This window comes from Columba livia, chromosome 3, assembly GCF_036013475.1.
Source record: "Columba livia isolate bColLiv1 breed racing homer chromosome 3, bColLiv1.pat.W.v2, whole genome shotgun sequence".
In the NCBI taxonomy this organism is placed as follows: Eukaryota; Metazoa; Chordata; class Aves; order Columbiformes; family Columbidae; genus Columba; species Columba livia.
In genome coordinates this window covers 26,531,826-26,554,989 of record NC_088604.1, presented here as the reverse complement: position 1 = coordinate 26,554,989, position 23,164 = coordinate 26,531,826, and the positions used below count along the sequence as shown (strand labels likewise).

The following is a 23,164-nucleotide window of genomic DNA, read 5'->3' as shown; positions in this document are numbered from 1 at the left end:
CAGTTGCGTATGTGTATTTATTTCACAAACAGTATGTATTATTAATGTAACCTAGGGCACCTGATGATCTTTAGTATGATCTTTCATTTTGATCTTGTTTGTGGAAGCCCCACCTAAAATGGTATTTTCTCTGTTAAACAACATTTGGGAAGTATATGATGTGTTAACACAGTGTGTGTTTGATTTTGGTATATAAGATTTTGGCCTAAGTCCCAAATTTTTGCATTGATAAAGTCTGTAAACCCTAAAGTAGGTGATGAATTCTCATAGTGCCGAGAACATAGGGCTTGCTTTGTCCTTTTCCTAGATGTGGCTGACATCTACAATCTGGCATTTCTTTTCGACAGTTGAGAAGATAGCCTATCATGACAGACAGGAGTTCTTCCGCTAGCATGCATTGAAAAACCCAGAAGAAAGGCTCTTGGCAAAAGTGCCCCAAATTGTAACAAGCTGTTATGATCTTTTTTAGAAGGATTTTATAGAAGAATTAGCCAAGACCAACATTGTAAAGTGACTTTTTAGCTTTAGAATGCTAGTAATGTTACTACATTGAGGTTTCTGATAACTTTGTAAAACACTCAGAAGGACTCTGTTATACAATGAATATTTATCAGTGCTATTTTGTACATTTTTTTATTTCCAATAATTGATCCAAGTCATATTTCATTTGGACCATATTCCTGCACTTAGTAAGAATGCAAAATAGTTTTCATTTGCTCTCACTTTCAGTATGAACTTCATTGAAAAAATATGATACTTATTTTGAGGTTAATAGTGTTTATTTCTTGATACACTTACAAAAATCTTAATTCCTTGTGGCTGATATAGTGAGATGGTCAGTCCAAAAATTAAATCAGCTAAGTGAAGCTAAATTCTTTAATAAAACTTAATGCAGAGAGAAATTTCCCAAAATAATAATGATGTTTTCTTTAGATAAAGCTTAGAAGTAGTGACATTATATTCCATCAAGATGGATTTTCTGCTTTCAGAATTAAGTTAACTAGTATCCTTTAAAATTCAGCTGCTCTATTTGACTCTTACAGAAGGAATGTGTGAATGTTGACTACAAAAGGGTACTTGAAGTGACCCTTTGCTCCCACTCTCTGATGTTGGGCTCTTCCCTCGCTGTAGCATTGAGATGCTTCTCTCAAAGAGCGATCAGAGCCAGTTGGCAGCTTCATTTCTAACCACAATGTCTTTAGCAGGTGAACTCAGAGACTGGAAATATTAGATCTGAGTGGTGGATTGTTTTATTCATGTTGTTAAGATTCACTTGGACTCTGGGAGAGGAAGTTCCATGAGGGCAAAGCAACAATGATTTGTCCCTAATCTGCCACATGAATCTGCCTGAAAATTCTGGAGTTCTCTCTTGATCATCTTTGTTTTAATGTCTAAAAAAATGCTAGCCTTCATTCTTTGGTGTTTTTAACTTCTTTATTATGTGAACATAGATCTAAGAGCTTAGGGGTAGTATTTCCTTTCTGGAAAAAGGAGGCCGAAGTTTGGTGGTTCATATAGCAAGTAGCGTCGTTATCAACAACTCTCATGTGCCTTCTGGGAGCTCCAGTGTTCATTTTAGAGTATGGCATGGTGAAAAAACCTGCTGAACCTGTCATCCAGAAAGGACAATGTAAAGCTTCCCCATATATTTAAAGTTTCTTATTCTGGAACTCAAATGTTCCTGTGTTATTAATATTCTCTAGCAAGAATATAGAAACAAAGATGATGTGCCAGGAATGCATTTAAAAACAATTTTCAATGCAGACCTGAGAAGTATGACTGGAGGATGCTGAGTAAAGTTCCTTTGCATTGGATAATGGGTTTTAAAATCAAAAAGTTATTCCATACTTCAGGACAGGAAAAACAAAGCATCAGAAAACTATATAAAACACTAAAAGGGAACAAGATTTCAGTATAGGCTAGAGAGTTGCTGTGGCTGATACTATGGATGGGAAACACAACCCCATTTCCCTTGGAAGATAGTTCTTAATTTTGCCACTGACTTCTGCATCCTGTATAATGGCTCAGATACTTATCAAAATACTCTTGACAGAAGATGATCCAGAAGACCCAAAAAAGGTTTACTGTCCTAGCAGTGCTTTTAGGTAGCTTTTCAATGTGCCATTGGAAATAAGGAATACTTCCTTAATGTATGGTTTTACAGATGCTCAATTTTTGTGTTGATTTGGAATAGTTACTTTGACAGTGATCCAGAATAATGGCCCCCTCACAGAAAGTAATCCTATTTCTGTATTTAATTTTTGATTTTACACCAGATTTCTACAAGTCAGGATGCTGTTGGCCTTTTTGGCCACCCGGGCACACTGCTGCCTCATACTGAGCCGGCTGCCAATCACCCCCCCCAGATCCCTCTCTGCCAGGCAGCTTTCCAGCCACTCTTCTCTGAGCCTGTAGTGCTGCCTGGGGTTGTTGTGATCCAAGTGCAGGACCCAGCACTTGGCCTTGTGGAACCTCAGACAACTGGCCTCAGCCCAACAATCCAGCCAGTCCAGATCCCTCTGTATGGCCTTCCTACCCTCTGGCAGATCAACACTCCCACCCAATTTGGTGTCATCTGCAAATTTACTGAGGATGCACTCAATTCCCTCATTCAGAGCATTGATAAAGAGATTAAACAGAACTGGCCCCAATACTGAACCCTGGGGAACACCCCTCATGACCAGCCGCCGACTGGATTTGGTTCTGTTCACCACAACTCTTTGGGCCCGGCCCTCCAGCCAGTTCTTTTTCCATCGTGGAGTATACCCATCCAGGCCAATAGCTGCCGGCTTCTCCAGGAGAATGCTGTGGGATACAGTGTCAAAGGCCTTACTGAAGTCTAAGTACACAACATCCACAGCCTTTCCCTCATCTACTCCGTGGATCACCTTGTCATAGAAGGAGATCAGGTTGGTTGAACAGGACCTGCCTCTCAGAAACCCACGTTGACTGGGCCTGATCGCTTGTTTTTCTTGTATGTACCATGTGATGTAACTCAGGATGATCTGCGCCATGACCTTTCCCAGCACTGAGATCAGACTGACAGGTCAGTAGTTCCCTGGATCCTCCTTCTGGCCCTTCTTGTAGATGGGCGTCAAATTAGCACTGTGCCCTTGTGGCCAGGAAGGCCAATGGCATCCTGGGGTGTATTAGAAGGGGGGTGGCTAGTAGATCGAGAGAGGTCCTCCTTCCCCTCTACTCTGCCCTGCTGAGACCACATCTGGAATATTGTGTCCAGTTCTGGGCCCCTCAGTTCAAGAAGGACAGGGAACTGCTGGAGAGGGTCCAGCGTAGGGCAACGAAGATGATTAAGGGAGTGGAGCACCTCCCTTATGAGGAAAGGCTGAGGGAGCTGGGTCTCTTTAGTTTGGAGAAGAGGAGACTAAGGGGGGACCTCATTAATGTTTATAAATATATAAAGGGTGAGTGCCATGAGGATGGAGCCAGGCTCTTCTCGGTGGCAAACAATGATAGGACAAGGGGTAATGGGATCAAGCTGGAACACAAGAGGTTCCGCCTAAATTTGAGAAAAAACTTCTTCTCAGTAAGGGTGACAGAGCACTGGAACAGGCTGCCCAGGGGGGTTGTGGAGTCTCCTTCCCTGGAGACATTCAAAACCCGCCTGGACATGTTCCTGTGCGACCTCACCTAGGTGTTCCTGCTCCAGCAGGGGGATTGGACTAGATGATCTTTTGAGGTCCCTTCCAATCCCAAACATACTGTGATACTGTGATTAGCCAACTTCCAGTCAACCAGTTGACTGGAAGTTAGCCAGGGTTGCTGATAGATAATGGGAAGTGGCTTAGTGATCACCTCCACCAGCTCCCTCAGCACCCTTCGGTGTCTCCCATCTGGCCCCATAGACTTGTGGGTGTCCAAGTGGTGTAGCAATACTGTAACTGATAAGAGATTCTTGTGTTCATTGTCTTGTCAGTATATATCACTATCTGCAATATGTATTTATGGCAATATGACTGTTAGTTCAGATTTGAAACGTGAGTTTATAACATGCTTCCATGATAACACTACACAGTGAAGAAACCTGGCAGAAGAAAGTGTTATTGTTATTATTCTTACTTAATATCAAAAGTATGTTGACATAAATCCTCTGTCTGTGTTTTGAGAAGAATAAAAGGAAAGTTGTGTTGGACTTTTTTTTTTTTTTCCCCAGCATTCAAAAGTTAGACATTTTAGTTTCTGTAATGTGGTCGTGGACTTTTTGCAATTCTTTCTTACAGAACCAGGCAGATAACATTTAATGTGTTTTTAATTCGGTAGTCAGGTGACATTTAGCCGTGGGTGGGGAAAGAAAACCAAGGGGAATGTATGTGGCTTCTTGCTGCTGCCCCAGGTTGACTGTGACACGTCCCCTTAGGATGGATTGTCCTTTCCCACCATATATAGTTTGTGCCTGCCCTTAGCTGAGTTGTCTTAGATCTTATATATCCTGCCTCACCCACCAGAAAGGGGTAGCCTCTGACTATGCTTGGGCTAGAAAGAGAAACTGTGCAGCATTGCTCATATTATAATGAGAAGCCAGTCTAGACCTTTGAGCTGATAATTCCGTGGCACTGAGACATGAGTTTTCCAGCCCACAGCTGGTCCAGATGAAGATGAGAGAACCCTCCACACCTTCTTTGAGATGTGTTCCTAACCTCCTCTGACTAATTATTAACCTCTTCTAACTGATTATTTCTAGTGAAACAAAGGAAAATGAATAATGAAAATGTGTTTATTCTAAATAGTTTAGCATAACTTTAATAAAACAAAAAGTAGTTTGCTTTCTTTTCATTGATTTACTACTCTAATACAATGTTGGCTTTATCATTAAATTTCACTCCGCTATCTCACTTTTTTGTTTTAAATAACTTAGGTCCACTGCCTAGTATTGTATTTGTGTGAAGAGAATTAAACACAGATAACATTCAGCTAACTTTAGTCCCAGCAGAAAATATATCACACAATATTTGTCCAGTGAGAATAGCTTCAAGCAGACTTCAGTGTAACAGACAAGATAGATCAGAGTCCATTTTGAGCAAAAGAAGATGAAAAATAAGTTGTAGATAATTCTACCTTTGTCCATTTTCAATCTGATTTATAATTGGGAGGGATCCTGGGTTAATCCAAATTGTGTTATGGAAACTAGCACCTATAATTTTGTAGCATTTTGAGACCATACATTTTTAGAAATTAACTTAAATATTTTTATTGATCAGATATTGTAATACCTTTTAACTACAGTTAGTCTCAATTCAAAATAGTATGTGAATATGCAGTAAAATATGGCATCTCTGTATTCTTGCTTCCTGTCGCTGAGGAGTCTGCATGACACTTCTCTTGTAACTGGCAGTTCTCAACTCTTTTTATTTCTGAAAGGCAGCTACAAAAAATTGGGTAAGTGGAGAGGTTTCTTTTTGAAGGTCTTAAATCTAATTTTGAACTATACTTGCATTTATTACTTTGCAGAATCTGTTTGTCCAACAAGAATTCCAGTGGCAGCTCGAGATGAAAAAGGATTTGACATTCTTGTAGGATTAGGTGTGAAGAAAAAGGTTAAAAAGAGAATTCAAATACCAACTACTAATGCAAAAGCTTATGAAGTCACTTCACGTGTTGACCTGTCAGAACTGACGAGGTATTTAAATTTATAAATACACTTCTAAATTTAGTAAGATTTTTTGTTTATTTGTTTAAAGTGAGAGAGACTTGTTTTAAGGTTTGTATGAATGTTCAAGTACTGTCATTTTGTTCCCTCTTCCCCATTATTTAGGAATGTGTTTCCAGAAGGTCTGCCTCCATCCTATGTGTTTGTTTCCACTCAAAGATTTAAAGTAAAGAAGACGTGGGATTTGTGGAGAATTCTAAGTCTGGATAAGAGACCACAAATAGCAGTCACTATTAATGGGGAAGAGAAAACATTATCATTCACTACAACAAGTTTAATGAATGGCACACAAGTTATTACTTTTTCTGCACCTCGTGTAAAGGTAAGGACTAATTTGACATCATGCTGGAGTACACATTTAAGTACAAATTATTCCTTAGCAACTTTATGTTTCTTAAAAATGCGTGATCTTATTCTTGGCTGCTTAGGTATTTAAAAATAGATGATTTGTACTTCACCCATGTTTCCAGAGTGTCCACAGTGATAATTAGTGTCAGTGTGTCAGGTTCCTTCTACTCCGCAGTTTCCAGCAGGTAGTTGTGAAGATCACAGAGACTTTTCTGCATACAGCTCTTTGCTTAGTATATGATGGCATGTATTTTCTGCCTTTGATGTGGATACTAGAAAATGTGAATGAAAATATTCAATTTTTTGGAGCGGGTTTTTGTTAAGTGTCTAAATTATTCAAAAAGGTATGATGACAGCAGTTACTTTCTTTTCTAGAAGAGTAAATAGCAGTTTACAAACTTAGAGTTCATTATGGATTTGTTTAGTTCTGCGTTGAGTAAAAAATCCTTTCAGTTGCTTACTTTTCTCTCTGAAGAAGGGATTCTCCTCTTCGTGCAAACCAATTTTATTGTTTCCTGGTATAATCTGAAGGTTCCCATTCAATCTTCTTTCACTAATTTCCAGTGAAATATTCAACTCTGTGAGAAAGATCGTCTCAGTTGCAGATGAGGCAAAGGGAAGGATATTGAATGTCTCCACTCTTGCATTTGTAGCAGGAATACACAGCCCAGAGATGCACCTTTACTTGGGAAAATAGAAACATTATATATTCTGATCTGTTTTTTATTTTATCTTATAATGAGAGACATTGTAAATAAATAAAAGCCCAATCTAGAAAAGAAAAAATAGAAACAGAGATGCTATCTATGGGTGTATACTATTAATTGAAGTAAGATTAACTTCTCTTTATGTCTGAAAAAGGTAACAAAGATGTATAACATACTGAAAGATGTATATTTCAGTTTATGTACACAGTGTAGTGGTCTCTATTAAATTTAGGTATATTAAAGGGATGCAGCTAGGCTAGGCTAGGTTAAAGAGCTAGATTGTTTTTGAAATTAAGGGGTAGGCTCAAGAAGAAGGCATTTGTTCCTGTGTTGAATTTCAGTTCTAAGGTAGGTCAGAGGAATACTTTGAAAGTGTCTCTCGTTTTCTGTTACGTACAGAACTCTGCTATTTGTTTAAACCAGATCTTAAGCTTTAGAAAACTGATGTTTTATGAGATGATTAAGGTAATATTTGGTTTATTCATTGTAATTTTCTGGCTCTTTCTGCCAATGTAATGCCCTTTTCTCATTTTTTTTTTATAAGAGATTAAGTAGAGAGACTTTCAAGTACCCATTTGTTTTCATCATGATTTAAAATCTGAAGTGTTTGAGATATAATACTACTGCTGAAATAAATGCTTCCAGGTTCATATTTTTGAAAAATACTGGCTTGAGCATGTTCAAGATCATAGACTGAAAAAAATCTATGTGAGTTATAAAATAAGTTTGAAACAGGGATGAATTATGACCCAATACCTTGTTCTCACTTGGCTCTCAACTTGGCAAATACTTTTTTGCCTCTACAGTTTAACAGTTTTTTGTATGAGAAAACCTAGAACATTGATAATCTCAATAATTAACAGTCATTTAAGTGTTGAAATAAAGTTTTATTGTTATTTAAATTGAAGATATTTTGTCTTAAACAATTCTGTTTTCTTCTCTTTTTTTAGACATTATTTGATGAAGAATGGCATCAAATCCGTCTCCTAGTAACAGAGGACTTTGTAACATTGTATATAGATGATCAAGCAATTGAAACCAAGCCATTACACCCTGTTTTAGGTATTTACATCAGTGGCCTAACGCAAATAGGAAAGTATTCTGGAAAGGAGGAAACTGTACAGGTAAGCATATGCTAAACCCACGGTAATTCAGAAGTTGTACTGTAGGTTAACATTGCATTGGCACCTTCTGTTTTCTTGAACTTGCTCTTCTAATTTATACTAGGCTGAAATTTAATATACAAAATTTTAATAGGTAAGGGGGAACATGAATTTTCTGGAGGACAATTGTACAAGCACAACTGATGGATCCTGTGTGGTGGGTGCTGAATTGGTCTCACTGACTTCAAGGGCATTGGTTTTTGCTGAAACTTGAATTTGATGCAGTGTGGTTGTCTGAATTTTGGAAACAATGTCTCAAAGCTGGGAATTTCCTCTGTGCTGGACACTTGCATATAATTTGCTTCCATCATTATATGGGGTTATGCTGGCACAAGAGGCAGGGAACGGTTTTGAGGAAATGTCTTTCTCATAACTGGCTGTCAAGAAATTACAAAGCGTATCAACTCCATTTCTGTTGTACTGCAAATATTTGGTACTCAAACTGATCCTGCTGTGCTGGAAGAAAAACCCTGAAAACCCTGTACTGAGACTGTGCTCTATTCTGAGGAACGTTAAGCTCCTTTTGCCCTCAGCTGTATGCAGACAGCAAAACAGCTGGTTAAAACTTCAGGTTGTAAAGGCAAAGGCTGTATAGATCTGTGGTGAAGACTGGTATGCTGACAGCATTCCAGATGTTGGCTAAATATTGCTTCCATTGATCTAGAAAAGATGTTACTAATTAGAGGAAGCAATAGTAAGAAATACCAAATTATATAAGTAGGCATTATTTTTAGTTATTTTGAAAGCTATGCTTCTTTTGTACTCTCATGATCCTTACTGCTACTATTAAAATATATGAATGCGTGTTACATCGTCTTCATTAATTCTCTTCAGATGTCTTTACTCAGTTACTCACAAATTTTGTGTATTTGTAGCCAGGCTTCAGTTCTATTATTATAAAATTCTAAAAGAGTACACGGAAACTTGGATGATGCACTCTGTCTATGACTCAGCATTGCTGGCAGTAACACCATCCATACACTAAAGTATCCCTTTGTGAAAACTACTGAATGTTTGTCCACAGATTTCTTAGAGGACTTCAGGCACTTATTGCAAGGAAAGCATAGATTTCAGGATTGTAATAAATTCTCTGTGTGCTGTATTTGTTGATACAGGATTATCCCATTTTTATAGTTTTGTGCATTCTAGGATTATAGGGTTGTTTGGTGGTTGTTTCTGTGTCTTGTTTTTTCTCTTAAGTCACTGCAGAAACGGGACTTCTGTAGATTCCCCCAGTGATACAGTTTCTGAGTTAGAATGTTAGTAGCAAGGCATGTTATTTAAAATAAAAAGGAAAACATTTTAGGAATGTCAAATTGTCCAAGATCCTCTTCTGGTAGTGGACTAAAAGAAAAGTAGAAAATCTGCCTCAGGTTGTGATTTTATATTTCCAGATGATCTCTATAATCTAAAAAAGATATTTCCTTCCTCCACTTTCTCAGACTGTGACACATTCTTCAAATCATTAACAGTCAAAATTTCCCAGGATATTTCTACTTAAACTATGATTATAGAGAAAGATTTTAATGAATCTGCATAACACCTTTCCATGAAAAGGTATTTTGAAATCCTTTAAGAAAGCTGGAGTTGTATACAAAGTTGTATATAAAGTATGATACAAGAATTTTCAGAGATTCTTTGGTGAATTTTCATTCTCTTTCTGTGCTCTGATTCAAATGTTTTCTAGTGTTTTAACTAGTGTCTTATTGGCGGATGTGCTTTCCAGTATTGCAATGATAAACTTGTCACATAATTAAGTGATGTGAATTGTAGATATTTTACAGTTGAAACCACATATTACTAGGCTTCGTATTAACAGACTTTATTTTCTGTGCTTTCTTCCCCTGCTAGTCTGGCTTATGGTCTGTGATTTCAGATAAGTGCAACAGGGCTTTTGTCTCTTTGCAGTCGTGGTACCTTATGCTAGAAAAATTGACTTAATTGATTTCATTTTTCTGGAGTACAGTGACAGCACAAAAACTTTTGCCTACCTGATGCCAAGGTTTTTATTGGCTGCTTTTTAAAGTTTTATGTTATACAACTGAATTCTAAACCAAATTCTTTCAAGCATCAGGGATGCCTTCTGATGCTTCACCAAAAGTTACTAATCTTACGTGCAGTAGATTATTGCAGGACTGTTAAGGTAAAAAGGAAAATGTTGATTTTCCTTTTGCTGTTGTAACTTCTTTCCTGATGGTATTGGCAGCCAGTGTAGTTTCTGCTGTGTGTGTTTGCATTTATTGCCAAGGATTAGGGGTGGCGATTTCTACTATTTTAGAAAACACAATCTTGGATTGATTATTTTTCTCTAAATACTTCTGTTACAGAGTGTTTAATTGGTTTCATGTATTAATCGTTATGAGTAACCTGACTAAAAATGTTTCTACATCTTTAATTGATTTTTAACTGTACTGGCCACACAGAGCTTCCAGTTTCTCTTGCTTTTTAATATTTTGTCAATTTTTTTTTAAACTTATGAATGACATGACTTAAGAAGAGTATAGTTTAAATGTTAAACTATTAACACTTTATCTAAAAAAGTCTTTTATGTTTTGAATTACAGTTTGATATACAAAAACTGAGAATCTACTGTGACCCAGAGCAAAATAATCGAGAAACAGTCTGTGAGATCCCGGGATTTGTGAGTATGATAAATGAACATTTGAGGACTACTTGACATTTTTTACAAATCACTGTTTAAAGCTGACTTAATGAATTCTCAAATAAGTAATACTGTATTGATTCTGCTGGTGTGAACAAATGCTTGTTACCTCTGCAATACCAAGGGATACAGAACTTTTCTGTTTTCAGCCTTATTTTTGCACAAACATATTTTAAAAGTTTTTTTTAGTTTAGATATGTGATGGTGGAAATATGACAGCAATATAAGAGAATCTCCAAATCTTCTGTCACAATTTAAGATTTCAAACATTATAAATGCATAAAACTACTAGGTTACAGCAGTTTAAAATACTTTCAATATTACTTTTTAACTTACCTGATGTACTTCTTGCTACTTGTCAGGTCATTTAATCTCTGAAACTTTTGTACATAACCAACAAACCTATATTTTTAAGTCACCTTTTACTATCAGAAGTATCTATGGTGATTTCTATGTTAAATATTCCATTCACTCAAATTATGCTAAGATTTGATAAATTATTTTATAGATAAGACACACATAAAATCCTCGTCATGATTTTGTGATTCACATACACAAGTAGGAAGCTTAGGTGTATTCTTTTACCTTTTCTTTGCCCTCTTGCTTATAGTTAATTCTGCAATGAATTGTAAAATACATGCAAACAGATTTGGAAACCATTCATTATATGCAGTTGGAACCAGATTTTCAAAAGCATTCAGCTTTTATCTCAAAATATAAGCAAGAGATTGTTTTATTCGTACAGTTTCCTTCAAAATATCTTCCTTTGTTTCATGTCTAAACCAAATTGAACTAAAGGTGATCAGACACCAGTGTCTTACTGTGCAAACACATATTCTTCATTTGTGATTTGGTTTAGTATTAGGACCATTTTACCAGTTTGACAGTAGAACCTGTGAATCTTAAACATCCAGGTACATCTTTTTTTGTCAGACTTCCACAGACCTCCAGCTAATCTGGTTTTCTTCTGTTTATTTGAGGGCAGTGTGTCTATTGCAATCGACACCATCATTAGGGCTTTTTCAAAACTCACAGCCTTCATTTAAGGAATGAGCAGGTGGCTGGATTATTAGCTGTTGTGAAGTCTGACTGTATGCACCAAGAAATAATGGGTTCAGGAGCACTATTGTAAAGTTAACTTTAAATCCTGAAGTAAATTTAGTATTTAGCTGTTTGACTGCACCACATATCTTTTTGCTCTTTACAAAATAGAAGTAGGATATGAAAAGTAGACAAATGAAAAAAAAATTGCCTAAAGAAAGCAAACAATAAAAAGTCCATCATATTTTGTGTTCTCTGCAGTTGACAAGAAGTCCAAGCAAAAAGATTGCTTTTTGCCAGTGTAGTTTCACTTGCTGTTATTGTAAATTAAATGTGGACTTCACCCATGAAATTCTGGACTCCTTCACAAATGTTGGATGATCTCCAAGGAAGGAATGAAGTTGGAGGAATATGTGCTTTGTGGTTGTATTCTGTCAGTGTGGTTGTGTTGGAGCTCCTGAACTAAGCAGGGCTTGTATGTACTAATTACAGCCTGAATTCATCCCCTTTCCCAGAGATACCTAGCTGCATAGTATTTTTAAGTTCCCTGTCTGATCTGTGGAGAAAAATAACCTTCTCCGGAGGTTGCCTAAGATGAGAATTGAATGCAGGGGAAGCTATCTCTCCACACACTGTGTATGAAGTCTGTGGTGCCTGGGTGCACATTAGAAAACTCCCATACATGATGCAGCTAATGATGGCTGCTAAACCATACAGATAATTTCATGGTTGGTATGCTGAAATATTGGGATGGATTGTTCTATGATATTGGAGATACTGGAAAACTCAATTCAATTAATAGCAGAGCCTAATGCAGTCACACAGGAAAGTGAGAAAAAGCCAGCCTTGTCTCTGTGCTGCTGTGTGTTTTCCCAGATGCTGGATTCAGACAGAGATTTTAGAAATATTTTGGTACACGCTCTGACATGAACAAGGAAGCAGAGGAATTTTTTTTTATGAGAAATTATTCATGGCAAAAGGTTTGATCCAAATCTAAACATTTATTGTATAAATATTTACATGGTTCAGTATTAATTCTAGTTTTGTCATTGCCTTTTAAAAACTGCTACTGGTAGCTCCTGTTGAAAGATCTGTAAATGAAATGAACTAAAAATTCATATGCATTGAAAGGAGCTGCACATAGGTCTGAGAAAGTCTAAAATTTTGAATTATGATTCCTTGACAGTTGGAGCCCTAAAATTATGATTGGTTTTGGTAGTGTTAACAAATGAATGGATTTTGCTTATTACAAATATTGCTATACTCTTAAACTGTGTTTCTTCTTGTTTCAGAATGGAGAGGTAGGCTCAATCCTAAACTGCTCAAACTCAGTTTAAGGTAGTATTTGTCTTTTTGTATAAACTTCTTATTTTTCTAGGGAATATACACTTCATTTTGAAAAGTGGATAGAATTTACTAAGCTTAAAAGTGCTGTATTTTCATTAACTGAACTCTAGTCAATAGACAATTTCAAAATCAGTTTTCTGAATAAACATTTATTAGAATAAATGGCCTGATTATTTTTTCCTGGTTCAATTCAATTGCTCTTATTTGCAGGCTGGATGCTGTTGCAAAGTGAATGGGGATATGCAGTCAGGTAGCTGTTACCTGCATCATGCTAATGGGAGCTCCCTGAGGGGGTTGCTTGTTTGAAGGCTTAATGTGATAGCTTGTCCAACCATCCTCATAAGTCCACTCGGTACCATTGCAAAGGAAATGTGGATGTGTGTTTTGATAAATCATTTGACCCTGAGAAAGAATTTCTTTCAGAGAACATCGTAAATAGTCTGCATTATTTTAGAAAATATGAGTAAATTGTCATAGAAAGTGTTCCAGGTAATAAATAGAAAATCTGCTTTTTTGTATCTTGGATTCTTAATGTTTTGCTTTTGCATAGCTCTAAGAACTTGCTGGGTGAAAAAGAATTCACTGAATCTGATTTCAGCACATAGATTTAGTACAGATGCACCTAAATTTGGGGTGCCTGACCTTGGGCAAATGGATTTGTTCTAGTAGCTCTTCCCTTGCCTGCCTTGGTAAAACACTGAGGTTTCATGTGGTCTCAGTGGTGAGAAGGAGACACCTAAAAAAATAATCTCTAGAGGGTGGTGTGGTCTGCCAAGGTTTAGTATTTACTACTGTTTGTACAGGGAGCATAGTTTGGAGGAGGTCTTCTATTGGTCTTTGCAGAATGGGCACCCTGGGGGCCAGGTCTTGTGACTGATAGCAGTTGGTGGTAGAAACCGTGCCCCACTTTTCTTCAAGTAGTTGGGACACATGCCCAGGAGGTAGGAGACTTGGGCTCTTTTCAGGTTTGCTACCCATTATAGGATGTCCACTGGCTGTGGTCATTATACTCTACGTAATATATATTAGATTATTTTTACAAACATTGATTAAATATTGTATTTGATAATTATGAATAAATAAATTGTGAGTATCAGCTTAGAAGAAGAATTTTGCATGTTCCCAGACTGAAAGTTATCAGACTATGACAATATATTTCTGGAAAAGCAAACAGGATTTCAGATATCAGCCCAGTATTGGTACTTAATTTATTTATTTTTCTTCTGGGTAAAATGCTGAATTCATGCATGCAAAGTAGTTGGAGGGCAATATTCAGGTAAGAAGAAGTTCCAGCTGAACTAAGGAGGACCTATGCAACCTCAGGAAAATCAGCTTCCTATAATATTAAGATACATTTGTTAAATGTTTTTGGCACGTGTATTGATGGTTGGTTTCACTCTTGGTAGTGCATGAACGGCCCTAGTGATGTAGGCTCAACGCCTGCCCCCTGCATATGCCCACCAGGAAAACAAGGACCTCCAGGCCCCAAAGTAAGTTTCCATTCTGTTTTAGTGAGCATACATGACTTTTTTTTTTTTTTTTCCCTTTTTCTTTGTCTTATGTTGGCCAGTCATGGTCAGGCAGATGAAAACGGTGGGGGACAAGTTCTCCTAGTTCTGGTTTCCAGTGCTATAATATAGTGATTAGAATCCTTAAGGCCAGAATTTTGTGCCATAACTCCTAATAACACAAGTATATCTTTTACTTTTTAAAGAAAATGCTCATGGATGTAAAATTGGGTTTCCATGCTGCCCTTCAGCAAACAATCTTGAACTGTGAGAACAGGATGTTTTGCTAATAAAAGTCTTTTAATGGAGAGGTTTTCCCTTTGTTAAAGAACGGACTAGATGCTTGTGGGAAGAGTTCCACCTTAGCTGTTCTGGTGACCAGTGTTGATGAAGGATTGAAATCAGAATCAGACTTGAGTCTCGGAAATCCAACATGGCAAACTCAAATCCCCAGTACTTTGTGATAGTACCTTTCCCAACAACTGGGTGAAGCAGTGCTTCCAGAGTTACTAGATTGCCTTATAAGGGTAGATAAGAAAACCCCCAAACACTTGACTTTCATTAAGCAAATTATTAAAAAAACCCTACTCTCCTTACATAAGTGGTTAGCAGTCTGCTGCAGCTGCCTTAAGTCAAAGGGCTTGTTGCTACAATGGTAGAGGCTTCTCATCAGGGAATTTTAGTCCACAAGATGGAGATCATTATTGTTTCATGTAACAGAATTTTTGTGGTCTTTTACCTTTTTCTTTTCTCTTTAGGATATCAGAGAAAAATGAGAGAGAAGAAAGTATTTATCATTAAAAAAAAAAAATGAAACCCCCATCCTGTAAAGTACGAAGGAGTACGAAATACCAGAATTAGGGTGGCCTATACAATTTTATTTAGATCCCTGCTTCATATGCAATCTTTCAATTGCATTGCAGTATAATATTTGTTTGGGGATAACTGAATAATACAGGCAACAAGATGCTGCCTAACACAAAAAACTGCAGAAAGTGTGAAAAGAAAGGCAATTAAAGATTGTATAGGTGATCTTAGTTACAGTATTTCTTAACTTTTGAATACTGGACTTTGGAACCATATACATTTAAACTTTGTGTGGTTATGATATTAGTAGAATACAATAACATTAATTAAATTAAAACAATTTAAAACCAAAATAACTGATATTTTAACTTTTTCAAGTTGAAGGCATAAAATTTCAGTTTAGATAGGGTATTTGAAGGGATGATCATAACGGAGGTTGTCAAAATAGTTTCAAAGACCTTATGAGAAGAAATCTAAAATAACATCATTTTTAGACAGCAATAAGTGTGTGGAGAGCATTTCAGTATTTAGCAAGTTTTAATCCTGGCTCCTGCCTTTCCTTTGCTTTTGCTTTAAGAACTAGACTCAGGCACTGCAGGTGAGAGTTTTCTTCAGAGTAGAATTATGAGATTAGCAAGGTTTTAATAAAGATTTTTATCATCTACTTGATGAAAAATGATTTTATTTCTGTTGCTTAAGATGAGCTTGAAAGCATTTGAGATGATGAGCCAAACTTGTGCTGTAACTTAGCGTGGGCTCACATTTCCAAGTCCTGTACAAGAATTTAGGGAGGATTTTCCCAGAGAGGGGGTTACAAGATGAGTTCCTTTCTGCCATAGGAATTATTTCTCTATAGCAGGTATCTGGGCTTGCGGCCAGTGTTCTGTGGAATGTACTAGGGTTGAGGTTGCTCTGTGCTAATTTTGAAATGCTCTTTCTTATCTTTTGTATTAACATATTGCTTCTCCATAGGGTGACCCTGGGCAGCCCGGGAATCATGGTTATCCTGGTCAGCCTGGTCCAGATGGTAAGCCTGTGAGTACTGAAAACTTAGTCACATATTGTAAATGCAAAACTAACAGGAGAAAAAACATGTACTGCTGATATCAGATTTTCAAATTTAGATGATTTTGTCTCCATTCTTTGAAACTGTGAATGTCACACTTAAGCACTGTCTAAATGTAGCAATTCTATGAATATGTTAATCACAGTGAGTTTGTTTCCAGCTAAAATATTTTAAATATGATAGCATGACTTAGGCACTGTTGTAAAGCAGAGAACAGGCTGTGAGTGCTCCTGTTGGTCTTTGCATTAGTTTGCAGCAGTTATCACCACCTGACCTTCAGTCTTTACTGCTTACGAAATTTTGCATTAGAAAGTACTTAGGGCAGCTAAAATCCTTTCTGTTTTGTTTTAAGGAATACTTCTCATGTTTAAGCTTGGTTCATTTAATTTCTTTTTAGGCTGCCTCAAGTAGTCAATCAAAATATGTAGATATACATGAATAACATATGTTCCTAAAATAAAAATGACGCATTTGGCAATGGCTCATCTGGTCTTCATTGTTAATATTTTTTATTGTAATAAAATTGTAATAAAAGGAAATATATAAAAATAGCCTAAGGTTTCATTAAAAAATATGGTAGATCTCTGAATATGATTGGAAGCCTCTAAGAAACGAAACAGCCAAGCTTCTTCAGTGGCTAAGGGTGTTAACAGCCTGCAGTCTCTATATCTCTAAAGTGGTGGTGTGCATGTGCCTCCCATGTGTTAAGGCAGGCCAAAAGCTGGGACACTTCACCACCCATGTTTCTTTTCTAAGAATGTGGCCTCTCCTTTTGCTTTGTATTAATCAGAAGCTACTTTATTTATATTTAAAAAAAAAAGGAGAATGTCAGTTGGGAGTGTTGAAAATACTTTCCTTCTGAAAAGACTTCTCAGTTTGGCTGTGAAAAGCAGGAAAATAAAAGTGCATACACGTACTAGAAATTGTTAATTCATCGTAGGTTTTCATTCTAATTGTGAGGACTAAATTTTATGGTTGAGTCCTTAGGTTGTAGTGTTATTTTGAAATCTCCATGGTGAAGCAGGAGAGAAGGTAAGCATCATGTCTTGAAATCCACAGAAAATACAATTAGGGAAGACTCCCAAATATTTTTGAGAATAAAACTATAAAAAAATGTCCCAAAACATTAGAAAATATAAGTGTATGAATGCAGAGAAGACAAAATCATTTATGAAAGAAACATTGAACTGTGGACTGGGGAACTAATAATCTATGGGTTTGGTTGAGACTTAGGGGATATTAAGTTATGTTGGGTCCTTTTGGTCCACACGTGATAAACTAGAGAGAATTCAGAGAAGGGCAACTAAGGTCTGAATTGAACCTTTCAACTTCGCTCTTTTAGAAACTTTTCTGTCCCGTGGAAAGATTAATGAGGATATTGTAACTAATCACAAGTCTTTTCCAAATTTGCCCTTATCAATTTTAGTACTTCTAGCATGTTATTCCTGCTAAAGTGGCACTACCAACCAACTTTGATGTCTTCCATAATAACACCTGATGTTCTATTTTTGTTAATAATTTTTAATACTAGTAATACATTTAATTTCTAGGTCAGCTGAAAATGGAAACAGTGACATTGATCCTTAGGAAGTCTGTATGTTGTAAGGGTGATAAATATTGCCAGTTACAAAGAAAAAGCTCCATGCTCACTTTATAAAATGTTCACATTTCTCCTATTTTGTTGCTTAGTTATGTGTTGGCCTTTTCTGAGGGACAGCAGCTGGTTCATTTAGCTGTGGTGATTCCTTTTGGAAGCAGTGTTAGTTTGGGAGGGAAAAAAATAGGCACTGAAAACAAGAAATACAATTGTTTCTAAAAATTGAAAATTCCTCTTTTTTAAAATATGGGGCTTGGTAAATAGAAACCTGGCCATGTAGCCCTGTCGGCCCAGGAGAGCAGTGAGTACATGCATTTTTCAACAGTTCTGCAAGCAACGATCCTCATTTTTCCTGTTTTATATTCTTTTGCCTGTTTTTTGATAGATACTATCTTCGAAGCGTCTTGGAACTAAAAATAGAGAAAACAATCTGAATTTAATCTCTCAGTGCTACAAAATGCTGCATTTTGGTTCCAGACATTCATGAGCATACAGGTTTTAAAATAGGAATGGGTAGAATCTGAGCTGGGGAAGTGTGATCTAATCAGAATAACTTTTTAGTTGACTAATGGTGGTGCTTGAGCTTCTCAAGAGTAGTCCTGGTCTCCTCTGCTGAGACAGGGAGGCAAACTGTCTCAACCCAGAGTTGCATGGGAGAGGGTGTCCATCACAGTTTGATGACACCAATTGTTAGAAGTAGACTTACAGTATTAGTTACGATTTTCATAACAATTAGTTGTGATTTTTTCATACATTTGTTAACACATTTCTACTTCAATGCTCTCTGTCTTCCCATAAGCACTGAAATTTGTAACAGTGGGAATTATGTAGAAGAAATAAATGGATGCTGTAGTGTTTCTGTAACTCTGTAATCTGGCAGATATGTTTGTGGGTTTTTTTTTCTGCGAGTCATAATGTGCATAGATGGGCATTCTCTGAACATAAAAAAGATCAACAGAATTATCTCGGACAATTAAAATATAGTCAAAAAGCACTTCTAAAGGAGAAATTTTACCATATGTTCATATGTTATTTGACGTGCAATACAGTTAAATTGTATAGCTTTTCTAATTGACTTTTTTTTTAAGTCAGCTGTAGCTTTTTGCACTTGTTCTTTGTAAGGACATAATTGCAAACCTATTAGATCATCTGCAGCTCTGGCCAGTACATTATTGTTCCTTACAGTAGATTCTTGAATGCTTTCCAGGCTAGCTTTTAGCCATGAACGGTGGGAGATCCTTTAGGTACACTCTGCAGGAAAACAGATTCCTCTTTCTGGATTTTTCTTTCTCTTTTACTTATATGTTTGCTAATACAACTTGCACTTCTGTGCTGTCAGTGATTTTCCTTGTTTGATATAACCTTGCTCATATGAATCTTTTTAGCTGTATCCCTTGGGGAACTCTGAAAAATGAGCTCTTAATTCAGAAAGCACAGTAGACTTACAGGTAGTTGTGGAGTCAGTGTTGTTTAATCAAATGGCTTTTGCATGAAAAGCTTTTCCTGGAAAGTCAGTCTTTTCTCTTCCAAAACACATTTTTATATTCTTCTCTAAAGTTATTCCAGTTTGCCTATCTGGTATTCATTTTCTTGGAACAGTGTAACTGGTCAACAAAATGTTTCTTCGTCTGAGAAAGGTTTTAGGCATGCATTTATATTACTATATGTAACTGATTTTTAAAGTAAAACATCAAAGAAATTTTAATTTATTGTTTATGGGCTGGCTAGAGTGTTGTAATATGTAAAGTTAGTTTCAGTCCAGAAAAATTCAAAACAATTCCCATGAATATCTTCAATATCACCAGAAAACAACTGATCACCTGGTATTATCTAGTAAAATTGTTTGCTGTAATATTTGGGGAAGTGAACATTAACATGACTCATTCTCAAATATTCTTTCTTTTTTTTTTAAATAGTTTTGTTTATCGGTTCTTTGTTTATTTCCTTTAGTTGCCACCTCTGCTTATTTTCCATACTCTTGATACATACAGAAAAGATCAATTGAAGTAACTGGAGAAAAGCTCAGAAGTGAGAAGCATAATAAATAATCAAAATACCTTTTATTTTTCAATCAAAAATGTCATTCAGTACCTGAAATGATTAAATTGTCTTGCCAGGAGAAACAGCACTGGTAAATAAGCACAAGGCTAAAAATAGTATTTGATTCTCAACTGGAACTCATTGTAATAGGCATTATTCATCAGAAAGAAGCAGCTGGAGTGGTTGCTGGCCCTGAGAATGCTCAGCAGCCTGACTGTGCGGTCACAAAGCCATTTTTTATTCCAGAGGATACTTTATACATACTGGGGAGAAACTCAGTTTAAGGGGAAAAATAAATGAACAGAGTCTATGCAGTGATCACTTGTGGTTAATAGAGGTGATAGGTTATCGGTCTGCTGAAAGCAATGAAAAAAATACACTTATTTGTCATTTTTGAACTTTGAACTACATGTCTGGCAAATGTGAACAATTTTCCAGTATTCCATCTAGTTTCATTGATGAAAGTTTGGAACCATTTGCCTTGACTTTACAGTGTCTATAACCAATAAGCAGTTTGAAAGTAATCTGGTGAGTGTGACTTTACTGATTTACCCAGATACAGAGTTTGTAAGGTATAGAGAGCCTTAACTAGTTAGTAATTTCTTATCATTCCAATATTGCTTAAAAAACCCCCAAACCTATAGAACATTATTGCAGCTTCTACCTAGAGTTTAATAGTATTTGGTGACTAACTGAAGGCTGAATCTTTTATGATTAACTTAGCATAATGGCAGTGGCTGGCTATTTCAACAGTACTTTTTGAATAAAAATGGGTGATAGTTTCATGTATACATAGGATTACCTGTGCTATTGGATGGTTTGCCTGGGGATTTAAGTTGATATAAACTCTGCAGCTACTTTTCTTGGGAAACTTTCACAAACACAGTTGATAATTCAGCTGTAAAATGCTGCTGTCGATTCCAGAAAAATACATGTTCCTCAGTAACCCTGCGACCTTGTTATTCTTAGAGGAAACATGTTTGCTCCATTCTGGCTAATACAGTCATGTAACAGCTTCCCTGAGACCTGCTTTGAGACCAGGACCAGACCTGATGCTGACTTGTGCTGCGTACAGCTGTGCATTTCAGATAAAGGAACCTATGACTGTTGTCAGCAGTGGCCAAGGGCAGACGGTAAGGATGAACACCTGAGTGGTGAACAGAAAGTTAGTCTCCCTTGGCACATCATCCCATTTTCCAGAAGTCTAAACCTCAGGAAATTTTAAAGCTGGATTCATGACCTTGTATTTAATAATCTTGATGGATTTTTTAAAAAATTCCTCTGTGGTATTCGAGCTCAGAACCTCATGTTCAGATAAAATATACTGCTAGTGGCTCTGAGCTTTGAAAGCCTTGGTAGATGACGGAGTAGCCAATGGAAGGAAGTGTAATCCAATGGAGAAAGAATTAAAAAGCCCAAAACAAATCAAAAAAAAGGCAACAAACAAGGCAGCGCAAATTCTTTTCTGCACTCTTCCCATAATATTCATATGCCTTCAATTCTTTGATCAGGAGTCACCCCCAAATGTATGCTGGTGCGTAAAAGCTGCATTTAGTTACCTTTGTGATCTAATGTTGGATCTGTCCTTCATTTTCATGTTTTGGCATGTGTAGACAGAGGGGCTTCACTGCAGAGACAGTTCTAGTAGCCTGCAGAAGCCAGTGCCATGACAGGTCCTTCTGCAGAGCTGTCCTATTTAACAGAGGGAGGACAAAGGAGATGGCACTTTCTCCGAGCTCCTGAGTTACCACTGTGTGAGACAGTCCCAGAGAAAGAAGGTACAGGCTCCAAACAGACCTGCTGGAGAGGGCCACCTGACTGAACCACATGTCTGAAGGGATGGGAAAAAGAGAAGCAGTAGGCAGTTGAGTCCAGACACAATGAGGTGTTAGAGAAGGTTGTTTGGGAGTAGGATGGGAAAAAGGCTCCTTGAGAAAAGGAAGAGGAAGGACCTGAGGCAAAAATTTACAAAAATTACGTGATAAACAATGTCTCAGAGAAAACACTTAATTCAAATACATCAAGTACTTTCTAACATTTCTGTTGCCTCGAAGGATTTTAGTTACTCATATGGCCAATGAGGGAGAAGGTCATAGCATGGTGCAAATTTGACTGTAGGCATGGATGCATGTCTGAATAACTAAGAATTTCTGCCCTTTGAGATGTATTTTATAAAAAGGGTTTCAAAACTTCTGTTCTAATGCTTTAGATAATTGTGCTTTAACTACGGACGATTTTCTGCAAGAGACTTCCACAAGAGGTCTGCAGACCTCTCTGTCAGGATATTTTCTTAGTACCAAGTTAAATTTTTCTTTTGCAGTTGAATTCCATTATGCTTAGTTACATCACCCTAAATAGCTCTGTTTACTTAGTGTTTACAGTCCTTAAATATCTTTAGACCATTACTGTTGATCCTTGGTTATTTCCTGGCTGAACTGAGCTTTTTTACTTCTCCCTGGTCTTTCCCAAGTATTCCTGTTGTCACGCCTTTGTCATTTATGTTGTGCAGTGTCTCCAAAAGCTTTTCAGTAAGAAAGCGTGCAGTGCAGTTGTCTTTGGCTTTTCAGTATATCCTCTATTTTTATTTTATATTTGTCTGATGTGATACACCTATGAGTGCTGTCCGAACTTTTGTCCTTAAAGAATGCAAATACATTGAAGATTTACTTTTGAGGTTTACTCTGCTATTCCACCTAAAAGTTCTTTGGAATTAATACTTGTCATATGTCCTTCTTGCTCAATTTTTCTCCAAGTAAACTAGCTTTCATTTTCCAGCAAGGCTCTTAATTCACTGACAATGACAGTATTGCTAATTTGTCAGTGTCCTTTATGTAAGTTCTTTGGCTTAATAAGTCTGTTCAACATTTACCCCTAGAATTATTTATAAATTATTGCCATTTTCTTTATATCCCAAAGTTACATTTTATCTGTATGTGACTTTTTTCTTTTTGATACCTAGCCATCTGGTACAGAACTAAGCATCTCAGTGTTTTGCTGTTTATCATTTTACCTTTACAAGTTTCCATGCACTAGGAATTCATCAGTAGCATTACCGTCCACAACAAATTAGAGAGGGAGTTTTTGTATAATCTTGATTTCAATTGCACTGATGTAAAATAATGAATGAGAATACAAACAAAGTGCTGTGGAGTAGTACTTCTTAACAACATTGATGAAACATTATAGGGGGGATTCAGTTTAAGACATCTGTGT

The 23,164-nt window shown here is 36.8% G+C and overlaps 1 protein-coding gene across 1 annotated transcript in view; it reads left to right on the top strand.

Annotated features, from left to right (window-relative positions):
• Positions 1 to 23,164, top strand: part of COL21A1 (collagen type XXI alpha 1 chain) — a 115,097-nt gene that overhangs the window by 32,052 nt on the left and 59,881 nt on the right. Inside the window, exons 4-10 of the mRNA XM_065056128.1 lie at positions 5,467 to 5,635; positions 5,771 to 5,987; positions 7,671 to 7,844; positions 10,447 to 10,524; positions 12,879 to 12,887; positions 14,340 to 14,423; positions 16,221 to 16,283. Coding sequence (XP_064912200.1) covers positions 5,467 to 5,635; positions 5,771 to 5,987; positions 7,671 to 7,844; positions 10,447 to 10,524; positions 12,879 to 12,887; positions 14,340 to 14,423; positions 16,221 to 16,283 — 794 coding nt within the window. The remainder of the gene's footprint in view (positions 1 to 5,466; positions 5,636 to 5,770; positions 5,988 to 7,670; positions 7,845 to 10,446; positions 10,525 to 12,878; positions 12,888 to 14,339; positions 14,424 to 16,220; positions 16,284 to 23,164) is intronic.